This window comes from Podarcis erhardii (genome assembly GCF_964252035.2).
Source record: "Podarcis erhardii genome assembly, chromosome: 14".
Lineage (NCBI taxonomy): Eukaryota > Metazoa > Chordata > Lepidosauria > Squamata > Lacertidae > Podarcis > Podarcis erhardii.
This window is the reverse complement of record NC_138503.1, coordinates 656,136-681,095: the sequence shown is the minus strand read 5'-3', so window position 1 is coordinate 681,095 and position 24,960 is coordinate 656,136. Positions and strand designations below refer to the sequence as shown.

General features: G+C 44.5%; 1 protein-coding gene and 1 long non-coding RNA gene across 2 annotated transcripts in view; one reads left to right on the top strand and one right to left on the bottom strand.

Moving 5' to 3' along the window:
* The first annotated feature begins 7,367 nt into the window (after positions 1 to 7,367).
* LOC309329021 overlaps positions 7,368 to 24,960 on the top strand; it is a 48,238-nt gene continuing 30,645 nt past the window's right edge. The window contains exon 1 of the long non-coding RNA XR_014151024.1: positions 7,368 to 7,398. This is a non-coding gene — a long non-coding RNA (uncharacterized lncRNA). The remainder of the gene's footprint in view (positions 7,399 to 24,960) is intronic.
* The window catches only part of CSPG4 (chondroitin sulfate proteoglycan 4), a 129,752-nt gene continuing 117,017 nt past the window's right edge, over positions 12,226 to 24,960 (bottom strand). The window contains exons 6-10 of the mRNA XM_081838622.1: positions 17,173 to 17,371; positions 16,732 to 16,866; positions 16,163 to 16,329; positions 15,385 to 15,565; positions 12,226 to 14,984 (exon numbers count right to left, since the gene is read on the bottom strand). Coding sequence (XP_081694748.1) covers positions 13,024 to 14,984; positions 15,385 to 15,565; positions 16,163 to 16,329; positions 16,732 to 16,866; positions 17,173 to 17,371 — 2,643 coding nt within the window. The 3' untranslated portion in view covers positions 12,226 to 13,023. The remainder of the gene's footprint in view (positions 14,985 to 15,384; positions 15,566 to 16,162; positions 16,330 to 16,731; positions 16,867 to 17,172; positions 17,372 to 24,960) is intronic.

Genomic DNA, 24,960 nt, shown 5'->3' with positions numbered 1-24,960 from the left:
CTATCCCGAACCCTGTCCCCATGGGTATAGCCAGGATTTGGGGGGGGGGCAGCCCAAGTTGTTGAGCTTTTCTGGGGAAATCACAGACAAAGTTTTCATAGAGGGCATCTGCTGGAAACCTCAATAAATTGAGTACTTTTAATCATGTTTGTGCTGCCCCCACCTTGGCTGTCACTATCCCTCAACCTGAACCCTGTCTCCCCTCTCAAATCCATCCCCGTCCAACTGTCTCCCTCAGAAACGGCTCCTATTATTTTCCCTCCCAAAGCGCTGCTCTGCCTCCTCCCCTCTGGCTAGTCACTCAGAGAGAGGCTCCAGGCCCCTGGCCCCCAGACTCTGGTCTGGCTCTGCTGTCCATCACAGATACGCTTGAGAGACATGGTGTGGATGAGACCAGTGTGAGAAGAGCAGGACAGACGTGGGGAGGGAAAGACAGCCTGGCAAGGTGAAGACTTCAAGACACCACCAAAAAAGAGAAAACACATCACTGAAAGCAGGGGTGAACGAAGGCTAACCGACACCTGTGGCAGGGCAAACCTCCAGCTGCACAAACATTGCACCGCTACGTACGATGTGTGCGTGGCATCACTATGTAGGGCACATGTGCAACGTTGCTACGTACAGCGTATGCATGCGACACCGCGCATGTGTTGTGCATAGTGGTTTGCCGCCGGTGCTGCTCAAACGCTGTACAGATGGTGGCGGGATCCTCTGCTTGCAGCTGCACCTGGGGGTGGCAGTGCGAGCACCCCGTGGGGTGCCTTCTTGTCACCCCTCCAGACATGGCACCCGGGGTGCACCACTCTCCCCTTGCGACGCCACTGTACCTCAGAGGGCTGATGTGATATATAGAAATAGAACTTGTAAAGCTGAGCCCATGGCCCTACTCGGCTGGTTGTGTGAGAGAACTGAAGTTGCATATCTCCTCCCTCTTGACAAAAGAGAAAGAATGTGGGATTGCATATCATCTGGTCCAGCTCGTCTTTCTTCTTTCGCCACCATTTATTTACATTCCCTGTCAGCTGAGAAACAGAAACCGAGATGCATCTGAAGCACAGTTCGCCAGAGTGCAGCACAAGAGAACCTCTTTTGAAATGGAACAGCAGGCATTACATTACATAGTTTCTCAAATACCACATTTGCAATATAACACTCTGATGGTTGATATTGTGCAAGTCCCTGAATGGATCATCTGTCTCTTTCCAAGTATGTATGTATGTGTGTGTGTGGTGGATGAGGAGCTAATGGGACCAGTAACAGCTTTTTTGAGGGGTGGGGATTAATTGAGTTGGAGGGGAACGCCTTTCACCAGGGATCTACCTTGAATCCAAACATTCAACATGGGAGTCTCCTCTAAGTGTTTTCATCCTTTTTGTTCTGTCTTCCCTGCCCCTCTGTGTACTTGGTGGCAGTTAAAGGCTGTTTTCTACATACACAAAACCACTACTTACACTACCAGGGCTGGCGCAAGACTCCATATCTATCTCCTATTACATATGTTCTTAAGGATGTTGCCACACTGCAGTTTGTGTGGCTGCTGACAGGTGACTCTTCGAACAACAGCGTGAAGACAATCCCGGCTCTGAGCTGCTGGAAACTAGCGATGGACCATGTGAGTGATGCTGGTCCCACAGCTATGCTCCTGGCCCATGTTTAAAGTGAAATGAAATAAAATGTGCATGGCTGGAACGTGAGATCTGCTCCACTGAGCTTATAAAGGTATTAACAGCGTTGTGGCTCTAGCTGGTGTCCTGCACCTGCTTTTTTTGTATTTTGGTTTTCCACCTTTGTGATGCATTTGCTTCTGCCCACCCCCACCCCCCCATGCAAGCCTGACATTTGCCACCTGAGGTAGTGACCTTATTTTGCCTAATGGTGGAGCTGGCGCTGCACAGCAAGCCCATGTGCTAAGCAAGGAAACATTGCAGAAGCTGGAGAGGACTCCAATCTGTGCCTACCTCATCTAAAGTCATCTGGATTTCCTCTTCTTGCAAAATGTGAAGGTCAAATAACGCTGCTCTGCCTCTTCCTTTGAAGACAAGTTCCTGCTCCCTCTGAGAAATTTTGACATGACCATGCGTTTTTGTTAAAAAATAGCCCATTTTTATTCCAGGCATTCTTTGCCTTGTTATAAATTACTCAGTCCATGTGAAGCAACATCTGATAGACTTATTTTCAGGGCTAGATTTAAGTCTGATGAGGCCCTAAGCTTCTGAAGGCAATGGGGCCCTTTACTTACATCATAGGAGCCTACACAACACAAAACACTCTTGCTGTATGTAGGTTTTATTTGTTTTTTATCTTATATTTTGGAAATGTACATCCAGGTTTTTTTCCTTTAATTTTTTTGGGGCCCCTCAAAAGAGTGGGGCCCTAATCTATAGCTTGTTTAGCTTATACATAAATCCAGCACTGCTTATTTTATTTTTTAAAAACCAAAATAGTCAGGTTTAGCTTTTAGGCATGGCTTCCTTCTGTCAGTCTCTTGTATTCTTCACCTGCCCACAAAAATCCATACTCTGCTTCACGCTGGTAGCAAGAGGGGATATTTCCATATCTCCAGTGCCTTCAGAAAACAAAACAACAAAATCTCATGATTGGGGGAATGGATGGGTTCAAGGGCGTAGGAAGGCGGGCCGTGGGGGCAATCCGCCCCAGGTGTCATCCCTGAGGGGGGTGACAAAATCCCCCTGGGTGCCGATCACCCCGCCCCCCGGCAGCTCACCCCGCCCCCGGGTGCATGGCATGTGCGCCGCTCTGGGTGCCTGAGTGGCTAACTCCGCCAATGGAAGTTACTGGAAGCAGGATTAAAAGAAGGCTTTTTTCCAGCTGGAACTCACAAGAACTCAGTCCCAGCATCTCAGGTGGGCACCATTGCCCTTTGAGAAGAACATTCAGGGTGAATTCCGGCATCTCTTTGTCTAGAAAAATAGCACTGAAAAGTGTGTACAGTTGCATGATTTAAGACCTATTTGCACCATGCCACTTTAATCAGTCATGGCTTCCCCCCAAAATCCTGGGAGTTGTAATTTGTGAAGGGTGCTGAGCATTGTTAGGAGACCTCTGTGTGTCTCTCAGAGCTCCAAGTCTCAGAGTGGTTTAACAATTGATCCCTCTTCCCTAGGGAACTTTGGGAATTGCAGTTCCGTGAAGGGAATAGAGATTCTCCTAACAATTCTCAGCACCCTTAACAAACTAAAGCTCCCAGGATTCCTTTGCAGGGGGGTGGGGCGGGGCAGAGCTGTGCCTGTGGCATCATAGCACTTTAAATGTATGGGGCAGCTGGGACCTGTTTGCCCCTCAATGACTTTGAGCCTGAACCACATCTAGCTTGTTATTTATCTCAATTGGGATTGAAGCAGGTTTGGGGAGAAATTCATCAGAATCCAGTGTTTCATAAGAACTGACAGGATAGATAAGGATTGAGACTAATGTGTGTACACCAGTGGTGGGAACATGAGTGTGGCCAAGATTTTTGTTGGGGGAGGGGGCAGAACCGATGTGATTGGTCAGTTAGTTAAGCATTTCTATTGTTTTACTTGATCTAGGGTGGTAGTACTCGTACCAATGAAGCTTCATGTGATGGGAAAGGAGATTCCGACTAAACCTCAGGAAGAACTTTCTGACAGTAAGAGCTGTTGGACAGAGATTTTAGAGTTGGAAGGAACCTTAAAGGTCAACAAGCCTCCATGCAGGAATCTTTTCAGTGTAGCATCCCTGGCCACATCCACACCATACATCTAAAAACACATTTAACAGTAATGCCCGTTGTTTAAAGAATCCTGGGAACTGTAGCTTCCCCACCACAGAGCAACAGTTCCCAGCACCCTTAGCAAGCTACAGTTTCTGGGATTCTTTAAAGGTGTGGTGTTTTTGGTCTGGTGTGGAGATGCCCCCTAAAGGTAAAGGTGAAGGTACCCTTGACCGTGCCCCTAGCCTCTATTTAAACACACCCAGCAAAGGAGAGCCTTTCCAAAATGGCCCGTTCCATTGGGAAACAGCTTTGTTAGGAAGAATCTCCTAATGTTTAGCCAAAATCTTATTTCTTACTATTCCCACCCATTGGTTCTGGTTCTGCCCTCTGGAAGAACAAGCACAAGTCTGCTCCATCTTCTCTGGTGGCCTTTTGGCTCTTTGAAGGCAGCCATCATATTTTCCTTTAGCTTGTCTTCTCCAGGCCAAAACATGACCAGCTCCTTCATCTCTTCTTCATAGGACCTTTTTGCCTAAGGAGGCCTTACCCACAGCCCATGTCTGAAGCACAATTAAAGCATATGACTTTCCCAAAGAATCCTGGCAGCTGCAGCTTGTTATGGATGCTGGGAATCATAGCTCTGTGAGGGGGCGAACTACAATTCCCAGGATTTTTTTTTTATATATAAATATTTATTAAAATTTTTGAATACAAATACACAAATAATAAACAATCTTACTTCCAACGCAACGTGGTTTCATCAATTCTTTGGACTCCCTCACGTCTCCCGCTCCCATTTTCATCGTAAAAGGTTTTTCCAAGCAAATTATCAACTTGTTTACGGTCTTATATCCACTCATTTAAATATAATCTAGCAATTCTCCCAAAAATTTATATTTCCTTTAATCTCACTTATCATCGAATTCAAATCTAGTTTAGTGGTGGCCAATTTTTTCTAATCTAGCATCCTTCTTAACTTTCAACCAAGTTACAATGTTTTTGTAAATACATCTTAAATTTCTTCCAATCTTCTTCAATCCTCTCTTCTCCCAGGTCTTACAATTCCCAGGATTATTGGGGAAAAGCCGTGTACTTTAAATGGAGAGTATGGATGCAACCCTCAATCACATGACACAGCACCCTAGTCAGAGTTTTGCGGGGCAGCTTGTTCCTGTGTTACCCACTCAAGAAAACCCAGAAATTTTGTGATAAACCATATCCATTACTGGGTAGGGAACCACTGTAGGACAGCCAAAATATAACTACAGCCTAATATAGATGCAAAGCTATGCCATTGCATTAAATGGTTAATAAAACATAATGAAATTTGGCTCATAGGTGGGACACTTAAAAGCACGAGGAAGCTGTGCACTAAGCTATAGGTAGAATGTTATAGTGCCACAAAAAGTGAAAGGACTAGAAAGCTGATTTTTAAAAAATGAAACTGGAATATTCAAGGATGGGCCTGGAATCTTCAAGAAGGAACCAGGTCTCATCCAACAGAGTCCTAGAACAAAACGCATCACAGTTCGGGGGACTTCCGGGTTAGCGCCATCGGCAATGGCGGCGTTCCTCTGACTGAGAGGAACCCGCTCTGTGGAATTCGGGTTGTGCCGCCGTGGCGAAGGCGGAGACCCTTTAGAAATCCCAGGCGGATGAAGCCTGGGAACGTGGGATTCGGCTGACACCAGGAGCGCCCCCCCTACCCACAGGGAAACCCCTTTTCGGGGGTTCTGAAGTGACGTGGGGTGAGCGGCGCGGTGTTTTGAATCGACCGCTTTTTTTACGGAGTGAAGCTGCACAGCCGTTGCCGGAGAGCGCTGACTTTTTCTTGTGGACAATTGGATTTCAAACAACAACCCGTGAGTAGAATGGAAATTGGATTTTTAAAGTTTTTTTTTCTTAAATTGGCACCGATCGGGGAAGGTCTAAACAGGAAGTCCGCCTCCCCTTTCTGTAAATAAACTGAAGCAAAGAACCTGTCAACTAAGGTCGTGGAGAGTCTTATGTAAAGGATTTAAATTCCACTGATTGAAACCATTATCAATATGTTTTTTGGAAGCAGGGGAGCCTGCAGGAGAAGGTTAAAATTCGGGAATTGAAGCACCACTTCCCTTAACCCGGGAGTGGTCTGTGAGAGCCCGCTGACGGTGAATAGACAAATTTGACAGCTGTCAAGTTAGCTGTCAAGATACAAAAAAAGGACTTTGTTTCTACTGTCTGTTTTTGTTACAACCTTGCGTTTGGAAAGAAGGAAGGAACTGTTACAATTTAACGTATGGGACCTTTGGGTCTGTGCTGGAAGGAGTGAAAAGGAACTTGAATCCCTCTAGAGGGAGCTTTGGGACATTGTTGGAAGGAAGCAGCTGGAAATTGCTCTTAAAGATAAAAGCCTTGAGAAACTAGTTTTTGACCTTGGACTGTTTAAGGATGGCGGTCGGGAAGGAAATCGAGTGTGAACTGAACAGGACATTTTATCTCTTGGGAAAGCTGCAAGACCAGATAAATGTTTTGGCTACTAATGTTGTAATCTTGGGAACAAAAGTGGGTATTAGTAAAGAAGTTGACAAGAACTCGGCACAGGAACCTATTTCAACTGAACAAATTGAAAAAATTGAGAAGGAGAATCATGTTGCGATTAAAGTGATGAAAGGGGGAGCCGTAACCCTACAGAGGCAAATGGTGGACTACAATTTGAGGCCTTATATGATGGCAACTAGGAGAAGCAAATTTTTGGAGATGGAAGCCTGGCTTGGTTTGGAAAATGAAAGATGGAGAGATCACCCTATGTGGAGATCAAATGACCTTTGGGATACAAATCTGAGCCAGGTGGAGGTTGGAGCTTTGGGGGCCTTTGGATTTGAAAGGAGTGTGAAACAAGATTTGGAATATCCTATAGGCCCTATTTTCAACTATGGAAGGAATATGGTTACCGTTGGGCTGAGCTCCCCCGAGATCTGTTTTTCAACACCAAAGATTATCAAAAAGACCGGCAGAGGGGACATGAAAGAGACTTAAGAGCCTCGGACTTAAGATCTCCGGGTTGATGGTTTTTCGAGATTGATGGAACTATGGCCAGGGGCCGAAACCGGGGAGGGGATCTAGGGGAAGAAAATTAGGAATTTACGGTCCTGGAGGTCCTGCTGAACATGATTAGAAGAGACCAGTTGGTTAAAGGTATACAGGTCGGAGCCAAACAGTACAAATTGAGAGCATTTGCAGATGACTTAATTTTGACATTACAGGAGCCAGAATCTAGTACTAAAAGGGTTTTAGACTTAATTCAAGAATTTGGTCAAGTGGCAGGATTTAAATTGAACAAGTTAAAAACTAAGGTTTTAGAGAAAAATTTAACATCAACTGAAAAAGAAAGGTTTCAAAATGAGACTGGTTTGACTGTGGTCAAGAAAGTGAAATATTTGGGGATTAATATGACAGCAAAAAATGTGAATTTATTTAAAGATAATTATAAAAAATGTTGGACAGAAGTGAAAAGAGATTTAGATATATGGTCAAATTTAAAGCTTTCCTTGTTGGGCTGAATTGCAGTCATAAAGATGAATGTGTTGCCTAGAATGCTGTTTTTGTTTCAAACACTGCAGATTGTGGACAAGATGGACTTTTTCAAGAAGTGGCAGAAAGATATTTCTAGATTTGTCTGGCAGGGCAAGAAGCCCAGAATAAAATTTAAGATATTAACTGATGTAAAGGAAAGGGGTGGATTTGCCCTGCCAGACCTTAAACTTTATTATGAATCAGCAGCATTCTGCTGGTTGAAAGACTGGCTACTTCTTGAGAATACAGACATTTTGGACTTAGAAGGATTTAATAATGCTTTCGGGTGGCATGCATATCTGTGGTACGACAAGGTTAAAGTACATAAAGCATTTAAAAACCATATTGTCAGGAAAGCATTGCTTAATGTTTGGATAAGATACAAAGACTTATTGGAAAATAAAACTCCAAGGTGGTTGTCACCAATGGAAGTGAAAGCTTTTAAAAGACTTAATATGGAGTCCAAATGGCCAAAATATTGGGAAATTTTGGAGCAAGAGGGAGACAAATTGAAATTGCAGAGTTTTGAGAAACTAAAAAACAAAGTGCGAGACTGGCTTCATTATTATCAGATAATGGAGGCTTATAAATTGGACAAGAAAATTGGATTCTCAGGATGAGACAGTGAAGTCTGTTATGATTAAATGGGCACAGGATGTTGGACATAACATTATGTTTGCTGACTGGGAACAGTTATGGACCACCGGTTTGAAATTTACGGCATGTAATGCCTTGAGAGAGAATATTATGAAAATGATTTACAGGTGGTACATGACCCCAGTCAAGCTTGCAAAAATTTATCATTTGCCCGATAATAAATGTTGGAAATGTAAAGAAATTGAAGGTACATTCTTTCACCTTTTGTGGATGTGCCCAATGTTGTGTATTGAGTCAAAGGATTTTATATCTGTATTATTATTGTCTGTATTTGCATTAGGGTAAAGTAACTGCGTTTTGGTTCCAGAGGGTACAGCTACTATTGGTTCATTTAAGCTGCTGTATTTGGATCCTCTGTCTTATTGGTTGCCTCCAAAAGGTAGGACTGTGATTGCCTGATATTGTTCCCTCCAAAATATATCCTTTCTAGCTGGTTCCCTGTCTCTATAAATGTAGCTCTCCCCTCCTCAGTCTTCAGTCTTGTTGCTTTAATAAAGAAGTGTTACTAGAGAACTGTCTCCAGCATAATATGTCAAGAGAGCTGAAATCACAAACCCCACGTCACAACAACTGGCGACGAAGGTGGGATCCGGAATGCTGAGGAGCGGTTAAACGCAGCCCTGCCTCAGAGTCCGGATTGTAGCTAAGAACAAGACTCACTGGCCAGCTGAGAAGACGACCCTGCCCACAGGACAATGGAGAGTCCAAGGGTATTGGAGCCCTTCCAGCCATCAGAGCCCCACAGCTGGGAAGACTACGTCGAACGCTTCGAGTTCTTCGCAGTGGCTCAAGGGATCACCGATGCCAGCAAAAGAAGGGCCACATTCCTGAGCTACTGTGGGCCTGAGACCTTCAAGCTGGCCAAGGCATTGCTTGCCCCAGCAAAGCTAAGTGAGACATCTCTCAAAGATATTCTTGCCTGCCTAACAAGCCATTTAGCGCCTACTGAGACCAAGATGGCCCGGCGGATGGAGTTTCATAAGAGGCAGCAGCGTGCTAGGGAGTCTGTATCTGCATTTCTAGCTGAACTGCGGAAGCTCGCTCAGCACTGCGACTTCCAAGATCTGGAAGAGACTCTCCTGGATCGGTTTGTCGGTGGTCTGAGCAGCAAGAAAGCCAGAAGACGCATCGTGGCTAAAGAAGAGGTTACCCTTGCTTCAGCCTTGAAGGAGGCCACCGCCACGGAGAATTATGAAAGAGAGGAGCTTGATGCCAGTCGCAGGGCCCCTAAGCCACAGATAGAAGCTGCGCATGCCATGGACGAGCTAGAAGCTACTCCGAGCCAGAGCCCAGTCCGTGGGGTTGAGTCAGTGCATCAGGCCTGCACAGTGCACAAAGATCACCGAGGCAGGTGCCCTGGTTGTGGCAGAAACCATGAGCGGAAGAGTTGTCGTTTCCGGGATGCTATGTGCCGGACGTGCGGAAAGACAGGTCACATCGCCAGGGTCTGTAGATCGGCGGCGTTGGGAGCAACAGGAGCACCTAGACTGGAGCATCGCAGATCGCCCACAGCAAACCATGTTCTAAAGGACTGCCACTACGTAACGGAGATCAACGGGAGGGTCGTGCAGTTTCCAGCGCAAGGCAAGGCACACATCAAGGTGAAGATTGAGGGTCAACTGTGCGACATGGAGGTGGACTCCGGATCTGGATTCACTATCGTGTCGGACCAGACCGCGAGGACATTCTTCCCCAGGGGTAAGTTGCCCCCTCTGGAGCCCTTCCCGGCAACTTTGCAGTCATACTCAGCGGGCCACATCCATGTCATGGGAATGTGTGCTGTGAGAGTACAGTTCCGGGACAAACAGGCGGTACTCAAACTGGTGATTGCGAAGGGCAGTCGCCCCAGTCTCCTGGGCACTGACTGGTCCCCGCCCTGGGACTGAGTATATCAGGGCTTAATTCAATCCAAACCTGCCCTGAGATGAGCGAGGCATTATGCAAAGAATTTGCTGGTCTCTTTAATGGAAAACTGGGTTGTTATAAAGGGCCCCCAGTTGACTTCGAATTGGACCCTGGGGTGGCCCCAATCCGACTCAAACCAAGGCGAGTGCCATTTGCACTGCAACCCAAGATCGAAGCAGAGCTGGATAAATTGGTCAAGCAGGGAGTTCTCTCACCCGTGGACTCCGCTAAGTGGGAGACTCCAATCGTCACGCCCCTTAAAGCAAATGGGGAAGTCAGGATCTGTGCTGATTACAAATGTACTATCAATAAGGCACTCAGGGGAAACTCATACCCCATTCCAGTCGTATCACATCTGTTGGCTAAACTGGCTGGGGGCAAGGTGTTCGCCAAAATTGACCTGGCACAAGCTTACCAACAGCTGCCAGTAACCCCACAATCAGCAGAAGCACAGACTATTGTCACACATAAAGGGGCGTTCAGAGTTAACAGATTACAATTTGGAGTTTGTGTGGCCCCAGGGATTTTTCAAGGGCTCATGGAACGCCTGTTAAGAGGTCTGCCGGGGGTCTTGCCATTTTTTGATGACGTTTTGATTGCTGGAAAAGACCCACAGGAACTGGTTGCGCGTGTCCGTGCAGTGTTGCTCAAGTTCAAGGAGGTGGGATTGCAACTAAAAAAGGGAAAATGCAGTTTTGGGGTGCCAACTGTGGAATTCTTGGGGTTTAAAATTGATGCATCAGGCATCCACCCCACAGATGCTATGGTTAAGGCCATCATCGAGGCACCACGACCACAGAACAAGATGCGACGCCGTGTACTGCGACGGGCAAGTCGCCAGCTGAGCTGCTCTTGGGTAGAAGATTGGTAACGGTGCTGGATTATGTCCACCCGGATAAAATGCCAAACCGTAATTCAAGAGCAAACCCCCAGGCTGAGACTGACACAACAAGGTATTTCGCCCCTGAAGATCTGGTCTGGGTGAGGAACTATTCACGAGGTTCACGGTGGGTGGCTGGTGTGGTCACCCGGGCTAGTGGACCTGTGTCCTATTATGTGACCTTGGAAAATGGGCAAGTTTGGAAGAGACATATAGATCAGCTGAGGCGCTGGGCGCTCAGCAGGGAGGAGTCTGATAATTCATCCCTGGCTAACGACGCAGAGCTGCAAGACCAGACTGAAAATGGCCCAGAGGTGCAATCACCAGGGGCTTCAGCAAATGAACCAGGGTCTGCTAGTCCTCAGGATGACGAGGTACAGGTAGGGGACCCTGAGATGTCTGGGACTCCATCTGTTCCTGACGAAACCCCTATAGCAGCCCCTCTACCACAGGTGACACCCAATCCAGAACCGGCAACACCTGTTGTCAGGAGATCAAGTAGAAGTTGTAGGACCCCACAGTACCTGAAAGATTACGTCTGCTGTGCTCACTAGGGGGGGAGGGGTGTTGTGTATTGAGTCAAAGGATTTTATATCTGTATTATTATTGTCTGTATTTGCATTAGGGTAAAGTAACTGCCTTTTGGTTCCAGAGGGTACAGCTACTATTGGTTCATTTAAGCTGCTGTATTTGGATCCTCTGTCTTATTGGTTGCCTCCAAAAGGCAGGACTGTGATTGCCTGATATTGTTCCCTCCAAAATGTATCCTTTCTAGCTGGTTCCCTGTCCCTATAAATGTAGCTCTCCCCTCCTCAGTCTTCAGTCTTGTTGCTTTAATAAAGAAGTGTTACTAGAGAACTGTCTCTAGCATAATATGTCAAGAGAGCTGAAATCACAAACCCCACGTCACAACACCCAAGGATTAAGGTTTTCTGGGAAATGATTTATAATGAATTGAAAAAGTTATTTAAATATACCTTCTTTAAGAAACCAGAGGCCTTTCTTTGGTCGGCCAATTGGTGTCAAAGAAGGACAGAACTTTTTTTATGTATGTGACAACAGCAGCAAGAATACTTATTGCAAAATACTGGAAGACGCAAGATCTACCCACTTTGGAAGAATGGCAGATGAAGATGATAGACTATATGGGACTGGCAGAAATGACCGGCAGAATCCGAGACCAGGGAAAAGAGGCGGCGGAAGAAGACTGGAAAAAGTTTAAAGACTATTCCAATTGGAATTGAGTGGAATTGGAATTAAAGTGGAATTGAGTGGAATTGGAATTAAACTACAGCGGAGTAGGGGGAGAAAGTCACTTTTGGATATTGTCTTGTCCCATGGTTGTTCCCTGTTGTTGTTTTTAATCACATGTATTTGGGGTGACAGCATAACTACCCCTGCCTCTAGGGCTGCCAGGCGAGGATATCTCAGTGGCTAAACCTGAGACCTAGGGATGGCCCTGGTGATGTCACAAGTGCAGCCCAGTGCTCCCTCACACCACTGATCCCTGGAGATGGAGGTTGTACATTGACAATAAAGGTATTATTATTTTTAATTTGGAGAGGCGAGGAGGGATGAGAGGGGAGCGGACACCCCCAGAGAGTCTGCAAAAATGTCCCACCAGTTTCTGCTGGATTGAAGCTTGCAAGCTGCACACAAAGTCTTCTTAATAAATAACATTTTTTTCAAAAAGCATTCTCATCCCAATTATTCTGTGACACCTTCACGCTCTGAAAAAACAGGATTCTGAAATCTGCATAAATTAGATAAATGTGTATGCTTTCTCTTGTTTTGCATAATTTATCTGGCAGCACTTAGTATTCTGCATAATTTATTTGAGCTTCTGCTAGTCATGAGGAGGAGCTATGTGAGCACACTGAAGCTCCACTCATGAATCCTTGGAAACTGCAGTTGGTTCCTCTTTGGGGTTCTAAGATTTCCATATGCTTTCAAGCACATTGTTGCATTGATAAGAACTTTAAAACTGCTTTTAAAAAACGACAGAGGAAAGCTTTGATTGTCAAGAGGAGAATCTGCAATTTTCTATTCTCCCTTGAAAAATGTACAGACTTGTTAGGGTCTCACTTATTTCATTCCAGGAGACTTCCCTGCCATTGAGCCAACATCTTTGAGGAAAAGCCAGGTCTGGAGAATCAGGAAATAATTTGACCTGTGCAGGAAGGGCTTCCTTGAATCTCAGGGACTGTGTCATATATAAATCAGGCAACAGGAGGAGGCAGAGGAGGAGAAAGAGGTGAGATAATCTTTAGGAAACCATGCAGCCCATGGCGCTCCACCTCAAGACAGGCTATTTTGTCCCTCGCTCCAGTCCTCAGACCCAGTACTGACTGTTTTTTAAGGCTGTGTTGGGTGTCCTACAATATTGGAGCAGTTCTGGATCCTGCTGGCCTCCTGGCCCTATCCCCTTTGAGTTGGGTCCTGCTCCTTTGGCCTCCAGTGTGTTGACTGTTGTCAAAGGGATGCCTAGGTTGGGGTCAGTCTTCCGGAAAGTCTCCTGGTCAACCAATGTACCATTTTTGTATTTGGGGGGTGTGCCTTGGACATTGTGCTTGCCAGTCTTGTTCCGTTTGTGGAGGTAGAACAGTAAAGGCAGGATCAAAGCAAGAAGCAGAAGGATGAGGCAGATGGGGAGAATGATGCTGAACATATTGGCTTCAATGAAACTAAGGAGTGTGCTCCTTTCCGTAGGAAATGCACTGGTAACTGTTATGTGCCCAGCCCATGCTGTTGGACGAACATGTGTCTCATTGGAGTTATACTCAGTGTTTTCTGGCTCTGGGCGCCTAGTTGACAACATCTGCAGAGAAGGGGTTATGCTTTGGGTTGTGGGGTTTTGGCCCCCTTCTTGGAAATCAGGCACTTTGAGCAGTTTCGCTCCATAGGCTGTTGAGGAATTGAAGGCCTCGGTGATGTATGCCACTGATTCCACAGCAGGGGGCACCCCATCAGCCACCAACTCAAACAGAAAGCTGTCCTGCTGGAGGTTTTCCTGAGAGTCTTCTCTTTCCCATATCTCCACCCCAACTAGCCCTCCCTCAAGATCCTGCTGGGTGAAGGCATCAGTGGAGACGGGCGGGTTCCTTTTGTCTCTCGAGAGTTTCACAAAATGGCTCCCTTGGGGTGCTCGGAGGATTTTGAAGGCTGGGATGCTCTTGGTCCTGCTGCCCAGTTCACTTGCGTCAAGAATGTCAGTGTTGAGCTGGACGGTGGCTCCTCTTGGCCAAAGGATATCCTGTTGGGTTTTGACCAAGGCCTTGACCATTACATTCACAATGCCTGAAATGTTGACATCTCCTGCTGTGGCAAGGAACTGGAAATCATCTTTGGGGGAGATGAAGTCAGTGAAAGTAAATGTCACTTCTCCATTGTCCACTTGGCTCTGTGAAAAGTCCCTCACAGGCTTTTGGTTGACATTGACCTGACCAAACTGTGGGTCCCTGATGAGTCTATAGATGGTATTTTGCTGCTCTTGGCCTGAGGCCCCCAGAAGGTGCTTGCGAGACAGGAAGGCCATGTTGACACCCTGTGGTATCTCCAACGGGATTTGATTTGTTGCCCAGGTGGTTGCTGGAAGAACTATGATTTCCAAAGACGTTAAGATGGGTGGATTGTGCCCATCGGAGATAGCAAGGTGTAAGACTCCAGAAGAGTCCGTTCCATTGGCGATGAACCTCAAGTGCCCTGTGTTGATGTCTGCTTGAGTAAACTGAGTAATTGCCACCTGCGTAGCATGGATATTGACTACAAAGCCACTGGATAACCCAGAAAGGATCCTGTACTTGATTTCTTCAGGAAAACTGTCAGGATCCATGGTGTTCAGTTGTTCCTGAGAAAGCATTGCAGGGGAACCCTGGAGGACCTGCAGAACCTGGCCTTGGGTGAGCAACACGGGTGGCATTTCATTTCTGTCACTCACTGTGATGTTGAACATCCCAGAAATGACAGGCTCCTCCCCTGCTTGTGGGGGCTGAATAGATCTCTCTGTGCTGGGCCGGAGCCAGGCTTTAAAGCTGAAATGATCACCCAGGGTGCTGGGTCCATGGTGGGCATATTCCAAGTCACCTGCAGCAAGATCAGACTGGAGGAAGTAGGGATGCTTTTTATCAACTGGTCCATCGGCAACGGACAGGGTCCCATGGCTGGGTAGCTCCGTCACCAGAAATATCACATCATACGATGCTCTTCTGGAGACAGGTTCTTTAGCAAGAAGGTTAGAAGCATCTAGTAATGAGATGTTGACCACTGCACTTTGAGCTTCTGAAACAGTGAGGCCTGGGAGACAGTGGGAGAAAAAAGAAAAAGAAAAGAAAAAAGCATGATTACAGAAAGGTTGCAGCTCATCTGGAAAGTAAAATCAAGAGAGCAATAAGAACATCAGAAGGGCTTGCTGGATCAGGCCATGTGGGCTTCTGTTCTCTGAGAATTCAAAGGATTTATTTCTAGCAAATGCCCCCTCATCTCCCCAGATTTTACTAGAACTTAGTCATCTTTATGCACAGGGACATCACAGCACATGCCTTTCCTAGGAAGGAGCAAACCTTTCCTTCACAACAGCTCTCTTTGCTGTGATATCTGCTTTGCAGGGGGTTGGACTAGATAGCCCTCTGGGTCCCTTCTAACTCTACAATTTGATGATTCTATGTGTGTTTTGGCATCTTGACTCTCCTTTTACCTTTGTTTCTCCACAGAGTGGAGCTGTGAGGACAGCTGATGTTGAAGGAGACCAACACACCAAGGACATACAGGTTTGAGATCATGGAGGGAGAAGAAATTCGGAAGTGGAAAGTGTCCTCAAGAATCCAGAAAGGTTCCTGTGGCATTTCATGCTGATATGATATTACCCCGGCATCCACCTGATTGGATATGTGTAAGAAGGAAACTGAGTTAGGCACTCTGTGAAAGCAAACCAATAATGTCTTTGTATTTATTTTGAAGAAGAACATACCTTTTAATAACACACTGGGGAAAATGAAAACCTGAACCAAAACCAAAATAAAAATGCACACACACAAATAATGAATTTGGGTAGTTTCAGTCACACTCCCTGCAAAACATGATTATTATTATTGGTGTTGTGGGGTAATAACATTTTATAAAAATATTTGTTTTATTAATAAATATCATGTTATTGTCCTTGAGGTCTTTCTAACCTTCCCTTAAAGGTAGGAGGTTAGTAAGAATTTCAGATAATAGTATCTCTTACTGGAGTCTTTTAAGATATGAAATAATTTTTTGCCACTTAATTGAAAATGAATCTTTGTTTGTCCTCAAGTATACCTTGATTTTTGAGTTTTTTTCCTGCAGTAGCTGTAGACCAGTCAACCCATACTGTCCATGTGGAAAATGGCCAGACTCAGTTTACTCAGTAAACATTGCTTCCTGTGTTTCTATTCAAAATCAAGGTATTATACCATGAGGGACATCAAGAAAGAAGCGGCTAAGACTTCTACCTCGTCTTGGGTGAAGTTGCTCAGCTGCCCTCTGTCCTCCCACTTCTGGCTGTTCACCAATTTGCCCAAGCCTGGAGGCTGTTCTATGATGTAAGAGATCGACTGGGCTTCTGCCTCATCATTGGTCACTGCTTTCAGGTTCTGGCTCCTGACTGGCTGAAGAGAGCCTGGGAAAGAAATGGTTAGGAGGAGCTGAGCATCTGAAGGTGGTGTAGTAAAAGCTTCACCCACAGTTTCACTCCTAAAGAAACAAGAAAATTGTTCCCCCAAAGTTTTGAGGGATTGTGTGATATTCTTTAGCATTGCTGGAGGTGGGACTCGAGGATCATTGGGGTCCGTTCCAACTGTACAATTCTATGATTCTGTGTAAATTATGGAAATTTTACAGAAAAATTTGTGCACATTAAAATGCTGGTGAATTCTCACAATGACTTTTAAAAAATGCAGTCTGAGGTGGGGAAGTGGAGAGGTGAGCTTAAGTTTAGAAAAAAATGAGAAACTGAGAGAAACACAAATCAACAGATTAGCTCTATCCATGTTCCCATGTAGTTGCCTTGCAGATAACTTACCCGGACACACGATCAGATCTCTCTTGCTCTCCAGAGTGATAACCAGTTTCTTTTTGGCCCTCACAGCAAAGAAGTGCCCAGGAGACATGTTCTCCCCATCAGACAAGTCAAAGGAAAAGCCTCCATCCAGGGACCCTGTAGAATGAAGCCCAGCATGTCAGGGTCTGGGAGAAGACATTCCTGCACTTACTTACCTACTTGGTGGTGGAGAGCTGCAGCACATACTTTGCCTTCAGAAAGTCTCAGGTTTAGTCCCTGGCATCACCAGGTAGTGGAGGGGAAGACTCCTCTCTATAGGCCCAGAGAGCAAGTGCTAGTCAGTGTTGATAGTCCTGAGCCAAGATGGACCAACGGTCTGATGAGGTATAAGAGAGCTTCCAATGTCCCCATGCCCCAATTTCCCCATCCACCCAGCTTGCTTTACCTCCTTCTGCTGCATACCTTCATGGATGAACTGAACAAGCTGGCTGTTGATCTGGGCCTGTGTAAATCGTTGGACCGAGGTGGTAGGCGATGGCTTCAACACAACCTTTCCATTGATAGGTGTCCTGATGGAATAAATGACTTCCTCTGGGGGGCTGTCTTCATCTTCACTGCTGAGGTGTTCAGGAGTTATCTCTGCTGTGCCACCCTCTTGCATCTGGCAGGAAGAGTCCAGAAATCAATGGAATGGATTGCCAAAGAGCCATTCTCCTCATTGTTGAGAACCTGTTCCGCATTCCACCACCACTAGAGGAGTTGTCATAAGAACATGAGAACCTTCTGGATCAGGCCAAAAGCCCAGCTAGTCCAACATCCTGTTCTCACAGTGGCCAACCAGATGCCTATGGGAAACCTGCAAGTAGGACCCGAGCACAAGAGCTCTCTCCCCACTTGTGGTTTCCAGCAACTGGCATTCACATACAGTGGTACCTCGGGTTAAGTACTTAATTCGTTCTGAAGTCCATTCTTAACCTGAAACTGTTCTTAACCTGAAGCACCACTTTAGCTAATGGGGCCTCCTGCTGCCGTCGCACCGCCACTGCACAATTTCTGTTCTCATCCTGAAGCAAAGTTCTTAACCCGAGGTACTATTTCTGGGTTAGCGGAGTCTGTAACCTGAAACGTCTGTAACCCGAGGTACCACTGTACCCCGCAAGTGTCCTGAAAAACAGGAACATCCTGTTTTTCCCCTCAAGAGCATGGTGGCTATTTTGGGTATTGTGATCTCTTGTGATTTTGTGCTGAGATCTCATCCAGCCAAAAATGCTTTTTTTAAAGGCCATGATATTGTGGAGTGTGGGATGTGAAACATAAGAGCAGTTAAGTACAACATCACTAGAGTGGACATAAAAGGGGATGTCTGGACCAGCCAGTCGGAACTTCCTGTTTCTCCTGCCTGGGACAGACTTCCTCTGCATGTGACTAGAGGTGGGCGTGACCTCACCTGCCCAGGTAACAAAAGAGCAGGACTGGTTCACCATCTCTCTCTCTCTCTGACCACATTCATCGAAGAAGCAACATCTGCTTAGCCTAAGATGCTCTCTTGGCTTGCAGCCAAGAGAGGACAAAGGAACTGTCTTCTTATGGGATAGTTTCCAGGTGTATATTACTTTTCTAACTTAAGTCTGCCTTCTGGGATCCAATTGTGAACAGAATGTGTGAGTAAACTCTTTTTTTGCTTTTATAGAAGACTGTGTCGTGTCTATCTTTTTATGAGGGACTAAAGGGGAAATTACCCAAAGGAAAACTTATTATAGGCTTGCTTTAGCGAGCCTAAGCAAACACATCTGCTGTGCAAGTTTAGAAAGGGGAATGTTACTCTGCTAAATTGTAGAACTTGTTAAAACAAGTTGGAAAGGATATAACCAAACAATATATCCTCTCCTGCATCCCTGAACATTCCCACATGGAGCACTGCAAAACATGAGAGCATGGCCCTGAGAAAAGTATGTCTGTTAAGCTCTGTGATCTTGTGCGGGTCTCATGACTCGCACGGGAGTATGGACAGGAAGATGCACATCCCGGTTTTTAGACACAGCATGTTGAAGGGAATGCATTCAGAGGCAGAGTAGCCCTTGATAGCCTTGTCCTCCATGAATTTGCTGGCCTATTTAGGCCCATTGACCCATTTGGATTTTCAAGCAAGTGACGTGGAGGGCATCCCCTCCGGTCACTTTTTTCCAGCCTCTGGAAGATCTGCTACCCCAGCTGCCCTGAGATAAAGAAAGAGAAAACACACAGATTACTTTTCCAAAAGACTGGGGTAAAACATTGAGTACAATTAATGCCTGGATGACATCCGTGAGTCAGATCCTCCAGGGAAGCCAGGGAACCATTGTCATCCTAAGGGTCTCACTCCCTCAGACGAGGGAAGAGCATCCCGCTTCACTGCTTGAATCATAGAATCATAGAGTTGGAAGAGACCACAAGGGCCATCGAGTCCAACCCCCTGCCAAGCAGGAAACACCATCAGAGCACTCCTGACATATGGTTGTCAAGCCTCTGCTTAAAGACCTCCAAAGAAGGAGACTCCACCACACTCCTTGGCAGCAAATTCCACTGTCGAACAGCTCTTACTGTCAGGAAGTTCTTCCTAATGTTTAGGTGGAATCTTTTTTCTTGTAGTTTGGAACCATTGCTCCGTGTCCGCTTCTCTGGAGCAGCAGAAAACAACCTTTCTCCCTCCTCTATGTGATATCCTTTTATATATTTGAACATGGCTATCATATCACCCCTTAACCTCCTCTTCTCCAGGCTAAACATGCCCAGCTCCCTTAGCCGTTCTTCATAAGGCATCGTTTCCAGGCCTTTGACCATTTTGGTTGCCCTCCTCTGGACACGTTCCAGTTTGTCAGTGTCCTTCTTGAACTGTGGTGCCCAGAACTGGACACAGTACTCCAGGTGAGGTCTGATCAGAGCAGAATACAGTGGCACTATTACTTCCCTTGATCTAGATGCAATACTCCTATTGATGCAGCCCAGAATTGCATTGGCTTTTTTAGCTGCCGCATCACACTGTTGGCTCATGTCAAGTTTGTGGTCAACCAAGACTCCTAGATCCTTTTCACATGTACTGCTCTCAAGCCAGGTGTCACCCATCTTGTATTTGTGCCTCTCATTTTTTTTTTTGCCCAAGTGCAATACTTTACATTTCTCCCTATTAAAATTCATCTTGTTTGTTTTGGCCCAGTTCTCTAATCTGTCAAGCTCGTTTTGAAGTGTGATCCTGTCCTCTGGGGTGTTAGCCACCCCTCCCAGTTTGGTGTCATCTGCAAATTTGATCAGGATGCCCTTGAGTCCATCATCCAAGTCGTTGATAAAGATGTTGAATAAGACCGGGCCCAAGACAGAACCCTGTGGCACCCCACTAGTCACTCTTCTCCAGGATGAAGAGGAACCATTGATGAGCACCCTTTGGGTTCCGTCAGTCAGCCAGTTACAAATCCACTGAGTGGTAGCATAGTCAAGTCCGCATTTTACCAGCTTCTTTACAAGAATATCATGGGGCACCTTGTCAAATGCCTTGCTGAAATCAAGGTAGGCTACATCCACTGTGTTCCCTTCATCTACCAGGCTTGTAATTCTGTCAAAAAACGAGATCAGGTTAGTCTGACATGACTTATTTTTCAGAAATCCATGCTGACTATTGGTGATCACAGTATTCCTTTCTAGGTGCTCACAGACTGTTGGCTTAATGATCTGCTCCAGAATCTTCCCTGGTATTGATGTCAGACTGACTGGGCGGTAATTATTTGGGTCCTCTCTTTTCCCCTTTTTGAAAATAGGGACAACATTTGCCCGCCTCCAGTCTGCCGGGACTTCGCCTGTTCTCCAGGAATTCTCTCTCTTTTTTTTTAATAAGATATTTATTGAAGTTTTCAGAAATAATACATTGTAAAACACAAAGAAAGAAAAAACCAAAATGCAAAAATGCAAAAATAAAAACAGTTTAAAAACACATAAAGTTTCCACTTAGTTATTTTCTTTTGACTTATTTTCCAGACCTCCTCATACCTCCCTTTCTTATATTCCAATTCAAATTGTTTGTTCAGCAAATCCTCCACTAATTCTTTTAATTATTTCAGAACCTTATTTTCCATATCTCTTAAACATTACAGCTGAAAACCACTTAATTTCTCTCCAACATCATTCTAACATTCCTTAATTTTACAATATTTCTGCAGATAGTCTTTAAACTTTTTCCAGTCTTCTTCCGCCGCCTCTTTTCCCTGGTCTCGGATTCTGCCGGTCATTTCTGCCAGTCCCATATAGTCTATCATCTTCATCTGCCATTCTTCCAGAATGGGTAGATCTTGTGTCTTCCAGTATTTTGCGATGAGTATTCTTGCTGCTGTTGTCGCATACATAAAAAAAATTCTGTCCTTCTTTGACACCAATTGGCCGACCATGCCCAGAAGAAAGGCCTCTGGTTTCTTAAGGAAGGTATATTTAAATACCTTTTTCAGTTCATTATAGATCATTTCCCAGAAAGCCTTAATCCTTGGATATGTCCACCAAAGGTGAAAGAATGTACCTTCAGTCTCTTTACATTTCCAACATTTATTATCGGGCAAATGATAAATTTTTGCAAGCTTGACTGGGGTCATGTACCACCTGTAAATCATTTTCATAATATTCTCTCTCAAGGCATTACATGCCGTAAATTTCAAACCGGTGGTCCATAACTGTTCCCAGTCAGCAAACATAATGTTATGTCCAACATCCTGTGCCCATTTAATCACCAATAGTCAGCATGCATTTCTGAAAAATAAGTCATGTCAGACTAACCTGATCTCGTTTTTTGACAGAATTACAAGCCTGGTAGATGAAGGGAACGCAGTGGATGTAGCCTACCTTGATTTCAGCAAGGCATTTGACAAGGTGCCCATGATATTCTTGTAAAGAAGCTGGTAAAATGCGGTCTTGACTATGCTACCACTCAGTGGATTTGTAACTGGCTGACCTACCGAACCCAAAGGGTGCTCATCAATGGTTCCTCTTCATTCTGGAGAAGAGTGACTAATGGGGTGCCACAGGGTTCTGTCTTGGGCCCCGTCTTATTCAACATCTTTATCTCCGACTTGGATGATGGACTCAAGGGCATCCTGATCAAATTTGCAGATGACACCAAACTGGGAGGGGTGGCTAACACCCCAGAGGACAGGATCACACTTTAAAACAACCTTGACAGATTAGAGAACTGGGCCAAAACAAACAAGATGAATTTTAACAGGGAGAAATGTAAAGTATTGCACTTGGGCAAAAAAAATGAGAGGCACAAATACAAGATGGGTGACACCTGGCTTGAGAGCAGTACATGTGAAAAGGATCTAGGAGTCTTGGTTGACCACAAACTTGACATGAGCCAACAGTGTGACGCGGCAGCTAAAAAAGCCAATGCAATTCTGGGCTGCATCAATAGGAGTATAGCATCTAGATCAAGGGAAGTAATAGTGTCACTGTATTCTGCTCTGGTCAGACCTCACCTGGAGTACTGTGTCCAGTTCTGGGCACCACAGTTCAAAAAGGACACTGACAAACTGGAATGTGTCCAGAGGAGGGCAACCAAAATGGTCAAAGGCCTGGAAACGATGCCTTATGAGGAACGGCTAAGGGAGCTGGGCATGTTTAGCCTGGAGAAGAGGAGGTTAAGGGGTGATATGATAGCCATGTTCAAATATATAAAAGGATGTCACATAGAGGAGGGAGAAAGGTTGTTTTCTGCTGCTCCAGAGAAGCGGACACGGAGCAATGGCTCCAAACTACAAGAAAGAAGATTCCACCTAAACATTAGGAAGAACTTCCTGACAGTAAGAGCTGTTCGACAGTGGAATTTGCTGCCAAGGAGTGTGGTGGAGTCTCCTTCTTTGCAGGTCTTTAAGCAGAGGCTTGACAACCATATGTCAGGAGTGCTCTGATGGTGTTTCCTGCTTGGCAGGGGGTTGGACTCGATGGCCCTTGTGGTCTCTTCCAACTCTATGATTCTATGATTCTATGATTCTATGATTCTATAACAGACTTCACTGTCTCATCCTGGGTATTCCATTTCAGCAGCAAGTTATACATCTTTGACAAAATCTTGGTTTTGGGTTCTAACAATTCTGTTTCTAATTTCGATTTTTCCACCTGGAATCCAATTTTCTTGTCCAATTTATAAGCCTCTATTATCTGATGATAATGAAGCCAGTCTCGCACTTTGTTTTTTAATTTCTCAAAACTCTGCAATTTCAATTTGTCTCCCTCTTGCTCCAAAATTTCCCAATATTTTGGCCATTTGGACTCCATATTAAGTCTTTTAAAAGCTTTCGCTTCCATTGGTGACAACCACCTTGGGGTTTTATTTTCCAATAAGTCTTTGTATCTTATCCAAACATTAAACAATGCTTTCCTGACAATATGGTTTTTAAATGCTTTATGTACTTTAACCTTGTCGTACCACAGATATGCATGCCACCCAAAAGCATTATTAAATCCTTCTAAGTCCAAAATGTCTGTGTTCTCAAGAAGCAGCCAGTCTTTCAACCAGCAGAATGCTGCTGATTCATAATAGAGTTTGAGGTCTGGCAGGACAAATCCACCCCTTTCCTTTACATCAGTTAATATCTTAAATTTTATTCTGGGCTTCTTGCCCTGCCAGACAAATCTAGAAATATCTTTCTGCCACTTCTTGAAACAGTCCATCTTGTCCACAATCTGCAATGTTTGGAACAAAAACAACATTCTAGGCAATACATTCATCTTTATAACTGCAATTCGACCCAACAAGGAAAGTTTCAAATTTGATCATATTTCTAAATCTTTTTTCACCTCTGTCCAACGTTTTTCATAATTGTCTTTAAATAAATTCACATTTTTTGCTGTCATATTAATTCCCAAATATTTCACTTTCTTAACCACGGTCAAACCAGTCTCATTCTGAAACCTTTCTTTTTCGATTGATGTTAAATTTTTCTCTAAAACGTTAGTTTTTGACTTGTTCAATTTAAATCCTGCCACTTGACCAAATTCTTGAATTAAGTCTAAAACCCTTTTAGTACTAGATTCTGGCTCCTGTAACGTCAAAATTAAATCCTCTGCAAATGCTCTCAGTTTGTACTGTTTAGCTCCGACCTGTATACCTTTAACCAACTGGTCTCTTCTAATCATGTTCAGCAGTACCTCCAGGACCGATATAAAAAACAATGGTGAAATTGGGCACCCCTGTCGTGTCCCTTTTTCTATCTTAAATTCTTCTGTAACCACATTATTTACAATTAGTTTTGCTTTCTGTTCAGAATATATTGCACCTATACCATTTTCAAAACCTTGCCCTATCCCCATCCCCTGTAGATTCTTTTTCATAAAACTCCAAGAAATATTGTCAAAAGCTTTATCCGCGTCCACAAATATCAAAACTGCTTTAGTGTTTATATTCACTTCTAATTTTTCAAAAATATCAATTATATTCCTCAAGTTGTCAGACAAATGCCTTCCCGGGAGAAAGCCCGCTTGGTCTTTATGAATCTCTTCCATCAATACTTTTTTCAATCTTTTAGCCAAAATGTCAGCAAAAATTTTGTAATCCACATTTAATAACGATATGGGGCGGTAGTTCTTAAGTTGAGTCTTTTCAGTCTCTGTTTTCGGTATAAGTGTGATATATGCCTCTTTCCACGACTCTGGCGCCCTTTTCCCCTCCAAAATTTCATTTCAGTCTTCCTTCAAAGGTTGTAGTAAACACTCCTTCAAAGATTTGTAATACCTGGAAGTCAGCCCATCCGGTCCTGGAGACTTGCCCAATTGCATATTTTGAATGGCACCTTCTACTTCCTGTTCTGATATTTTATAATTCAACATCGATTTACTTTCTTGAGAGATTTTTTGTAATCCATTTGTCTTTAAAAATCGTTCTATGTCCATTTCTTTCTGTGGCCCTTGTGAATATAGTTGTTTAAAATACTTCTGGAAACAGTTTCTGATCTCAGTTGGGTTATGAATGTTTTTTCCTTCCACTTCTAGATTTGTAATGGTATTTAATTTTTGTCTTTTTCCCATTTGCCAAGCCAAAAGTTTCCCGCATTTATTTGCCGATTCAAATGTCTTTTGTCTCATTTGTTTAATTTTCCATTCTATTTCTTGATTCATCAGTTCCATATATTGTGTTTGGTATAATTTTATTTCTCTCAAGATCTCTTGTGACTGGTTTTAGTCTTAATTTCTTTTCCCCTTCTTTTATTTTCTCCAAAATTTTATCTTTTTTCTCATTTT